The sequence below is a fragment of the Mandrillus leucophaeus genome, unplaced genomic scaffold, assembly GCF_000951045.1.
Source record: "Mandrillus leucophaeus isolate KB7577 unplaced genomic scaffold, Mleu.le_1.0 Scaffold756, whole genome shotgun sequence".
In the NCBI taxonomy this organism is placed as follows: Eukaryota; Metazoa; Chordata; class Mammalia; order Primates; family Cercopithecidae; genus Mandrillus; species Mandrillus leucophaeus.
The window spans coordinates 262,498-273,763 of NW_012108208.1; the positions used below are offsets into that span (position 1 = coordinate 262,498).

General features: G+C 33.8%; 1 protein-coding gene across 1 annotated transcript in view; it reads left to right on the plus strand.

The window, feature by feature from the left end:
* Window positions 1–11,266, plus strand: part of TBCK (TBC1 domain containing kinase) — a 245,377-nt gene that overhangs the window by 70,759 nt on the left and 163,352 nt on the right. The window contains exons 11-14 of the mRNA XM_011966312.1: window positions 2,644–2,782; window positions 4,344–4,443; window positions 10,181–10,230; window positions 10,464–10,593. Of these exons, the coding sequence (XP_011821702.1) occupies window positions 2,644–2,782; window positions 4,344–4,443; window positions 10,181–10,230; window positions 10,464–10,593 (419 nt within the window). The remainder of the gene's footprint in view (window positions 1–2,643; window positions 2,783–4,343; window positions 4,444–10,180; window positions 10,231–10,463; window positions 10,594–11,266) is intronic.

Here is an 11,266-nt window from a genome sequence, read left to right on the forward strand (position 1 = left end):
AAAAAAAAAAAAATATATTAGTGGAATCATGGGAATTAAGAGACAATTCTGGAAGTGATTAAAATATAACTGACTGACTGGGTGCGGTGGCTTATGCTTGTAATCTCAGCACTTTGGGAGGTCAAAGAGGGAGGATTGCTTGAGGCCAGGTGTTTGAGACCAGCCTGGTCAATGTAGAGATATCCTGTCTCTACAAAAAAAAAAAAAAAGACAACAAAACAACAACAACAAAAAACAAAGTATACACGCGCACACACACACACACACACACAAATATATATGTATATAGTTAGTCAGAGCCTAACTTGCTTGGATAATATCAGAGCCTAACTTGCTTGGATAATTATCAGAGCCTAACTGAACTGGTGAGGGGAAATAGCAAATTGCAGCTAGCTCTAGCCTTCTGTGTGGTGTTTAAGATTAACAGAAGCATTCTATAGTCAATCCTGTGATTAGTTCTGAATCTTTAAGTGAGCCTGTGCCTCTAGCCTTTAGACAAGTGCTTCCTTGCCCTTAAGGAGTGGCTAGAATACACATAAACACACATACATTTGAGCTAACAGTTTATCCTTTATATTTAAGTTACTGATATTCTATATAATTTATTTATAACTGATCTCTAAAAATAATATTATTGATAAGAATTACATACCATTATGTTCTGCATGTTGAAGAGAATATCAGCTTTTAGACTTTCAATTCTTGTGTGAAGATTACAGCTCTTGGAACGTAAGGTTTAGTGACACGAGTAAGTTACCTTTATTCTGAAAAGTTTTTATGACTTAAGTCATGGCAGAAAATGGTTACTAAACATTCATTCAATTAAACATTTATTGAGTTCCTTTATGTGTCACATACTGTATCTTTTTTGTTTGTTTGTTTGTTTGTTTTGAGACTGAGTCTGGCTCTGTCGCCCAGGCTGGAGTGCAGTGGCCGGATCTCAGCTGACTGCAAGTGCCACGTCCCGGGTTTACGCCATTCTCCTGCCTCAGCCTCCCGAGTAGCTGGGACTACAGGCGCCCGCCACCTCGCCTGGCTAGGTTTTTTTTGTATTTTTAAGTAGAGACGGGCTTTCACCATGTTAGCCAGGATGGTCTCGATCTCCTGACCTCGTGATCCGCCCATCTCGGCCTCCCAAAGTGCTGGGATTACAGTCTTGAACCATCGCGCCCGGCCCACATACTGTATCTTTAAGTAACATTCATGCAAAAGGGGAAGGCAGACAGACATTTAGTTATACAATCACTATTATAAATGAAGGTCAATATGAATATAGCACAATGGCAGCATAGCAGGAGCACCTAATTGTGTATTTCTGTCTGGGACATCAAGGAAGACTTCAGAAAAGGCAGCCAGCCATTGCCTTGAGATAGGAGGGAAGGAACAATTTGTGTTGGTTGCCTCCCCATGTGCTATTTTCTACCCTTATTCCTTTTCCAATATAGAGTGTAAAATTTCCAATACTATGTATTCATTATAAAGAGTGAAAATTCCAGGTTTTTTTTCTATGGGCAGTAAGTTTGTGAACTAGAGTTGGCTAATTGTATCTAAATGAAAGTACTGGGCATAAGGGCTACTTGTAGGGAAAAAACAAATTTTCTTGTCAAGAAAGTACTGCAGCATAAGTTCACCACTTTCTTCTCTTCTTAATGCAGGAAATGGTCTAGAATTTTGATAAGCATAGGCCCCTCCTATACCTATGATTTTATTAGGAGAGATGAATAAATGTCTTTATTATATAAGCCACTTTTAGTAGTATATTATTTTCAGCTAGGAGCATTCAAATTATTACAAAAATTAAATCAGAATCTGCCAGTCATGGCATACCTCCAGGTAGGAGAAGGGAAACACCAAGCTCCAGCTCATTCTAGCCACTCCTTAAGGGCAAGGAAACACTTTGTCTAGAGTCACTGGCTCACTTAAAGATTGAGACCTAATCATAGGACTTACTACAGAATGCTTCTGTTCCCCACACCTTAACCACCACATAGAAAGCTAGAGCTGGCTGCACTTTGGTATTTCCCCTCTCCAGGTCAGTTAGGCTCTGACTAACCGGTTTATCCTGAAGGCTGACCTTGTTAAGAACAGTGCTCATTGTATTTCAGAATGGTTCCATTTCCTCTGCCACTACTGGAAACATAAGGGCATTTTCCTCCAATATTTACTGTGAGAACCGTGTCAATCTCCAGACTCACAAAAGTGTGCGGGTATCCCTTATGACTGGCTCCCCCTGGAGTTTTTAACTCTCAGAGTTGTCCACACTGAGCTCCAGTAATTTGTCAATTACAGTTTAGGTTTTCCAAACTTGGCACTGGTTCCTGAGGCACTACTCATGAATGTCTGTTCCAGAATGCTGTAACTCCCTGTATTCTGCTGTCTGTCTCCACTCCTGGGGACAGAAGTTTGCCCTATGTCCTCACCTCTCTTACAGATCCAAGAATGGTTGATTTTTCAGTCTGTTCAGCTTTTTATTTGTTGTTAGGGTGGAGTAGCAAATTTCAGCCTCCTTACTACTAACTGGAAACTGGAAGTCTGTTCTTCAGTGTTTATTTTTTTTTTTAGAATGGCAGCTATTACTGCCTGTTGACTTTTAATAAAGGTAGAAAATGTAATACAATGATTCCTTAAATTTGCTTTTAATAGATATAAATAATGATTACCTGTCAGAAAGATCTATTGAAGAAGTTTATTACCTTTGGTGTTTGGCTGGAGGTGACTTGGAGAAAGAGCTTGTCAACAAGGAGATCATTCGATCCAAACCACCTATCTGCACACTCCCCAAGTAAGGAAAGAAACTTCTCTTGTAAATTTAAATAAATAAATAAACGATAATAATTATACTTATATGGTAATAAAAAAAAGAAAATTGGTTGTTTTAAAAATTTTTTTTGGTAGACATCCCAACTAAGTGATTATTGGAAGCAATTGAAATCAACACCTTGTTTGACTGACCAGAGTTTCTAATTGCAGTTCCCATCACTTGTCTTTGATCTGTGATTTGCTTTGTGACCTATTTGAAGTGAAGTTAATACTATGGAATATCTTGCAATAATTGATGTTAATGAAAAATACACAAGTCACAATAGAATAAGAGAGTTAACTAAAAACTAGTTAGTTTGCCTACTAAAAACAACTATGTTCTTTTTGCAAATATACTTGTAAATGTAAATGAACTGTGTGGTCTCACTGCATGTCCTAAAGATCATTACTGTGCTAGTGTGTTGCAAAAACATCTGCAAAACTGTATAAGAAGGTATCATGCTATAAGTTAGACTCCAAGTTAAATACCTCTGCAACCTTGGGGCTAAGATTGTCATTAACATTGCTATTCATGTTTGTTCATAAAAATATGAACCTAAATTTCTTGAGCTTCTACTAATACTTTAAATTTTTAATTTTAGGCTTTGAGAGGCAAGGCAAGTGAATTGAGTGAGCCTAGGAGTTTGAGATCAGCCTGGGCAACATGGCAAAACCCTGCCTCTACAAAGAAAAAAATTAGTTGGACATGGTGTTGTGTGCCTGTAGTCCGAGCTACTCAGGCAGCTGCAGGTGGGAGAATCACCTGAGCCCAGAGAAGTTGAGGCTGCAGTGAGCCGAGATCATGCTACTGCACTTTAGCCTGAGCAAATGAGAGACCCTGTCTCAAAATAAAATAAAATAAAATTTTAATTTTTAGATTTCAAGACTTAGGTTTGATCATTATAGGCAACTGTAGAAGTAATCTGCTCATCATTTTTTTCTTTTCAAACTTCTGTATTGTTTGGATTGACTAGTTTATTTTTTTTTCTCTTTTAATCTGATTTTTAAATGTTAACTTTGAGTATACCACTTATACATTGAATTAAGTAGAAAGTAAGAAGTAAGATTATGGAAATTGTAAGAAGAAATAGTTTAAAGGGCATATAGATTCTTAAAAGTAATTTATTGAAATTGTAAACAAATTTTACTCATTTATTATTTAATATCCTTTCTTCTATGAGGTTACTATCCAATATGCTTTTTTCTTTCTTCTTCCCTTTGTCTTTTTCCACTCGTATAAAGTTTCTCGGGAAAACATTGGGCTAATGTCAGGAGAGTACTGTTAGCATTGAAACTGCATGAACAAAGGGTTGTAAATGACACTTTTGTTTTTCTGAAATTTTCTTATATTCATACCAACTCAAGAGTTATTTAAAAACGAGACTTGTTTGAAGAAATCTCAATACATTGTTTTATTAAACATCCATTCGAAAGTTTAGTTCTTTTTTAATGAAGGGATTGATGACTTAGAATAAACTTTGCTTTCTAGAAGAAACAATAAACTGGATTTTATGTGCATATTATTTTTAAAAATTTCTTTTCAGTTTTCTCTTTGAGGATGGCGAAAGCTTTGGACAAGGTCGAGATAGAAGCTCACTTTTAGATGATACCACTGTGACATTATCATTATGCCAGCTAAGAAATGTAAGAATGATATTTTCACAGTTCTGCTTTAGTTTTTTTTTTTTCTTTAATTAAAACCTTACAGATACACAAGATATTGTGTATGGCTCCTTGATTTCACAAAATATGGGAGAGCTTCTGTAAAATGTGTGCCCCAGAGTAAATTGCATCTGTGCAACTTCAGCTTTATTACCTGAGTGTTCACAAAAATGATTTTATCAGTTTATCTTTTCGCCATCATTGGGTAACTGTTCTCATTTCTTTATTTACCTGGTAATGCTTTCTTTTATCAAATTTTAAAAAGTTGTTAATCTAATGATATGGAAAAGTATTTTGCTATAACACTAATTTTTAATTTCGTGATTATAGTGCAGTTGTAAGTCTTTTCATATATTTTATCACTTCGCCTACCTCTTTATGCATTACTAGTTCATATCTCTTGTCAGTTTGTCTTTTGAGTGATTTCTTATTGATTTGAGGAGTTTTAGAACTATATCCCTGATATCGTATCTTTGTGAGCGGTATGTCATGGAAATATATTCTCATCTGTAGCTCTTCCTTCAACTTTTGATTGTTTTATTGAATAGAATTCTAAATTTTTATCAGTATTTTCTTTTATAGTCAAATGTATTTTGATATATTTTTTCTTGTAACTTACTTAAAGTAATAGCAAGGTTATAAGTATATTTTATAATGTTTTTATATATTTCCTTTTAAAAATTTTAAATAATTGTTTCCCATTTAATTCTTTAATCCACCTAGAATTTATTTTAGATTAAGTTGTAAGGAAGGTATCCAATGTCGTATTTCATTGATTAAAAAAATACCCCTTATGTCAGTACCATATAATTGAATAGTTTTCTCTTCACTTTTTTGATGTGCAATACCAACTTTTTCTATGTGCATGGATATGTCTCTGGGCCTTGGTATTCTAATTTGTTGGCCTGTGTTTCTAATTTTAGCAAATACCACACTGCCTTAATCTATAGTTTTATGTGAACTGTTGATATCTAGCAAAGGAAGACTTTCAGTTTTTTTGTCCTCAAAATGGAGTAGGAGCTCTTTAACATCTTCCTCTACTAGCTGATTTTTATTATCATCATAAAGACCTTCATAAAAAATTACAGGGTTTTGATTGACATTGCATTAAATTTATAGGTTAATTTGTAGAGAATTGATGTATTTAAAATGTAGGGTTTTATTTCTTGAACATGCCTAAATAAATATGTCATTTATTTGTCATATTTTATATAACAATTTTCTTTTTAATGTCTGTATGTCAGTTATCAGATTTATTCCTAAGGTAATTTATTGTTGCTCTTGTAAATAGAATATATATATGTGTGTGTATGTGTGTGTGTGTGTGTGTATATATATATGTGTGTGTATGTGTGTGTGTGTGTGTGTATATATATATGTGTGTGTATATATATGTATGAGTATGATTTTTTCCAACATTTTGTTATAAAAATTTTTAAACAGAAAAGTTGGGAAGCATTTACAGTGAACAAGTTACCGCCTAGATCAACCATTTGATATGGTCTATTAGCAAAATCAAGTTACACCTATTCATTGACCTATTATGTATAGCTGTTTTGTTCTACAGTGGCAAAATTGAGTAGTTGCGATAGAGACCACATGGCCCACAAAGCTAAAAATATTTGTTATATGTTCCTGCATAGAAACAGTTTGCTAATCTGTGACCTAGATTCTATAATTAACATTTTACATGCTTTACCACATGTCTGTCTATCTTTCTAGTCATGCATCAATCCATCATATTTTTCGTTCCTGTTTTTCAAAGTAAAATGAAGACATTACTACAATTCAGCTTACACATTAGAATTTGAGATTTGTTTATGGTTCTTTTCTAGGCAAAATTTTCATGTAGTAAAATGTACAAATCTTAAGTATACCAGTAGATGAGTTTAAAATATACATCAATAATATGTTTTCATGTAGTAAAATGTACCAAATCTTAAGTATACCAGTAGATTATTTTTAAAAATACATCAATAATATTTTTTTAAATACCATGTCAACTACTATTTTGTGCATGATTAGTAACACAATTGATTTTTTTATATGGATTTTGTGTCAGGCAACGTTGCTGAACTTATTCTTTTTTAAATAAGAATAGGACTCTATAGAGTCTCTGTGGTTTTCTTGGAAATGAAGGGAAAAACACTACCTTAATTCACTTCACTCACTTCATCTTTTGTAATTATTTTTGCTGAGTCTCTATAACACTATTGAATAGAAACAAATAGTGGGCATTCTTGTCTCATTTCTGGTTTTAAAAGGTTGCTTTTTATATTTCATAATTAAGTATGATATTTGTTGCATTGAGCTGTAGACATCTGTTCTAAGTTATACGTTTTGTTATGAATGGGTGTTGAATTTCACTGAGTGTTTTTACTGTATCTATTGGGATGGTCATATGGTTTTTTATGTATTATGTTAATGGATTTAATTATATTGATGGGGTTTTTCAATGTTGAGCCATGTTTATATTTCTGGAATAAACCCAATCAGATCATGATTTCATTTTTCCTTTTTTATACATTTGTGTTTTGATTTTTCTAATATTTTGTTTAGAATGTTTGCATTTTTGTATCTATTTGAGATGGGCCTGTGAGTTTCTTTTCTTTTACTGCAACATGCTAGTTTGGTATCAGGGGTGTACTAGTCTCATAAGATAAATAGGAGAGTGTTGCCTTTTTTTTTTTTATTCTCTGAAAGACTTTATATGATTACATATATCTATTTCTTGAATGTTTCATGGGAGTTAGCTTTAAAACCATACTGTAATGGCTCCTTATCCCTATCTGGGTGTAATCATTACTTCAGTCTGCTTAATGGTTATAAGTTTACTCAGGCTGTTAATTTTGTTTTTAAATCATTTTCTAAAGTTATATGTTTCAAGGCCTTTAAGCTTGCTCTTCCCAGTGCCTCTAACACTCTTCCGCCGCTTCTATTTCCTTTCTTTCCATTCTCTGCTGAACCGTTACCTATTGGTGGGCTTTTGTTGGCCATCCTTTATCAAATAGCAACGCCACACCTATCCCTTGTATTCTTTATCCTGTTTTTTTTTTTTCCTCCATTGTACTTCTCTTCATTTGATATATGTTTTCTTCCTATATGATAACTGAATGAAGGAATGAATCCTCTTATTATTTAAAAGCCCTATTAATATTGTAGTAAAGTACAGGGGAGAAGTATTTTATAATCTTATGATTAAGTCCCAGATTTTAGTGAGCCTGTATTCCTGGGCTGTGACCTTCACAAGGTTTCTCAGCTTCTCCCACTCCTCTGCCCCAAGCTGAGACAGGAAAGCTAGAGGGACTAGAGTCGGGTATTTCTTTTCCCCTACATCAAAGACTGGAGTGGACTGGAGTTGAATATTTCCTTCCCAAGTTGGCTAGATTTCTGCAAAACCCAAGTTAGTTAGGACCTGGCAGAAGAGTTTCCCTTTAAGGCAGACCTCTCTTAAGGAAAACAGAGTACCCTGGCTATATTTCAGGTTGTTTACTTTCCACCTCCCCCTGCAGGAAGTCAAGGGTATTTTTCTCAGATCTTCACCCTGAGAACCTGGTGGGACCTGTGGAGGTTAATCTCATGGAAGCAAGGAAGGCCTCCCTAAGGCTGGGCCTCTAGAAGTTTTTCTCTCTCATATTAGTCTGTGCTCAGCCTGCAAGTATAAATAAATACCTTTTAATTAATCTTAACAGGCTCCAGCAGTGGCTCTGTTCCTGGTGAGCTGTGATTCCCTGTATTCGAGGGTCCCTCCAGTTTTTAGGACATCACAGTGCTCTGATTCTGATAGATGTGAGACGAGTTCTTGATTTTCAGTTTGTTCAGCATTTTTCTTGTTAGAGGAAGAATGATGCTTTCTAAGCTGTTTATATTTTGTATAAGAAAGTGGAAGTCCCAGCCTTTTTAATTTTAACTATTCATAGCCAAAGCTAAAATAAGTACCTATCCTTGTTTTCTGTCTAAGCTAGCAATTCCCCTAGTTTTTATTTACGTGGCTTTAGAAGGGTCTTCTCCATTCTGAAGGTCTGTTATGCAGGTTCCCAAACCTTTATCCCATTATGGTCTAAATATCTAGACCGCAGTTATTAACTCCTTTCTTCTAGGCCTGGTTTTATATCTGTTATCACAGCATTTTCTTTATGTTTTAAAGCTTAGCTAACCATTTAATATTTTACATGTTATGTAGTAGGACAGTATTAGAATCCATTGTCTACCATAATGCCATCAACAGAAAATTAAAATATATAATTATTACTACTCAATACTCTGAATTTATAATCTCTTTGAAAGAAAGAATGTGGAAAGTAACAAAATAAGTAACAATACCATGCAGCAAACAATAAATTACATCCAAAATATCTGATTTCAGCTGATTTTGTTTTGCTCTCAATTTGTTTCTTCAATTTAAATATAATCCAAGTTAAATGAATGTAGGCTTCAAGTCTAAATGTCTCAATGCCTTTACAGTTCTGCTTGCGAAATTTAAAATACTTTTCTTCTGTAGTTATTAAGAAATATTAATTTGCTGATTCTTAAAATGATATGGAAACCAAATAATTTTTAGTGTTTTCGTTCACCTTTTAAAATTCCTAATGTGCAAAATTTTTGTTTAGAAAAGACAGACAAGATACTTATAGATAAAATCAATGACATTCAGGATACTGAAAACTAATCTTTAATAACAAGATATGTGTATTAATAATGCAGTAACACTTGGGAAAATTTAATTTCTTTATTTAAAGTTTTAATATATGAAAGATATACCTAAAGGTTTACTAAAATAGGATAAGCGTATAGCACATTAATTTTTAGAGGAGAACCAGGCGTAAATTCAGTGTTTGCTGAATTCTTAGTGTTGAGTAAAAGATTTTTCTTCAGCTTTAACAATTCTGGGAATAACTCACATGGGTGCACAATGACTGATCAACAGAAGATCAGTGCTTGGTGCACACACAGCTTGAACTTCTATGTCAATCCCCATAGGAGCAAACATTCTGCCTTCAAGATGGAAGTTGAACAGCAGAGCAGTGGGCAAGATGGCATTAACTTTAATCACCTTGCTTAGAATGTGATTAACATTTTACTTTACTACTGCCTTCCTGCTTCTGATTTTGAAGAATAACTATAATCCTGTCAGGGTTGTTATTTGAAACAACTATTAAAATAACTTTGTAAAAAAAATCATTAAGTAAACTCTGTCCATTGATTTATTAGCTATTTGAGTCATACATGTTCAAAGTATGATGTGAGAAATGTTTTGGAATCCTTTTTCTAGTACCTTTCTTTTTGACTTAGCTTGTATTATGCCAAAGCAAAAATAAATCTAAGTTGTTCTTTCAATATGTACATGGCTATATAGTACCTCTTTTTAATCATCTTTCTTCATATAACTTAAAATTTTTTTCCCATTCATTAAGTTTTATACTAGTGCTAGTAATTCTGAGTTGTGTTTGGAAAATATATCATGATAGGTGTCTAACATTTATGAGTGATACCTATAGATAAGAAAAAAAAAAAAGAAAAGTTGTTTTTCACAGCCAAACCTTAATCAGTAGAGGCATTGTATGCTTGCATGTTTATAAGAACTGATTTTTAGATTCTATTTTATACTTTTCTAGGTCCCTTTATAAATTCATAGTTGTTGTATTACTTGTCTTTTTAAACACAGATCAAAGTTTCTGCCCAATATCTTTATACATAAATATTGTCTTTAAATACACAGAGATTGAAAGATGTTGGTGGAGAAGCATTTTACCCATTACTTGAAGATGAGTGAGTATATATAGTCTCATTTTACATTTATTTTTCTTTCTATTTATATTAGATTTATAAGAATTTTATACATTTTCTTTAAATGTGTTTCCTAAATAGAAAATAATAACCTGATATTTTGGTTTATTAAAATTTTGTGCTTTTTCTGAAATCACTGTCGGTAGAGTTAGGAAGAAAAAAGAAAATGTACCTTTTGTCCATTTTTTTTTTATTGCTTTTGTTCTCTTTTACAGCCAGTCTAATTTACCTCATTCAAACAGCAATAATGAGTTGTCTGCAGCTGCCACTCTCCCTTTAATCATCAGAGAGAAGGACACAGAGTACCAACTAAATAGAATTATTCTCTTTGACAGGCTGCTAAAGGTATGTATTCTAAAGTATAAAGTGGTAACAGTAGCCCATATGGAATTCTTTTTTTTAATTTTTTCGATAATTCTTAGGGAATCTTGAATAATAAGAAGGTTAATTTTTATGACCTATCTTGTCCTGTTAGCTTTCTTTAATTTTAAAAATGATACATGTTCTTAGTAAGTAAAATTAGAAAGTAAAAACAGGGTGTGGTAATATATGCAAAATCATGTTAGACAAAGGATTAATGTCCTTATTTTTTATTTTATTTTATTTTATTATTATTATTATACTTTAAGTTCTAGGGTACATGTACATAACATGCAGGTTTGTTACATATGTATACTTGTGCCATGTTGGCGTGCTACACCCATCACCTCGTCAGCACCCATCAACTCGTCCTTTACATCACGTATAACTCCCGGTGCAATCCCTCCCCCCTACCCCCTCCCCATAATAGGCCCCGGTGTGTGATGTTCCCCTTCCCGAGTCCAGGTGATCTCATTGTTCAATTCCCACCTATAAGTGAGAACACGCGGCATTTGGTTTTCTGCTCTTGCGGTAGTTTGCTGAGAATGATGGTTTCCAGCTGCATCCGTGTCCCTACAAAGGACACAAACTCATCCTTTTTTATGGCTGCATAGTATTCCATGGTGTATATGTGCCACATTTTCTTAATCCAGTCTGT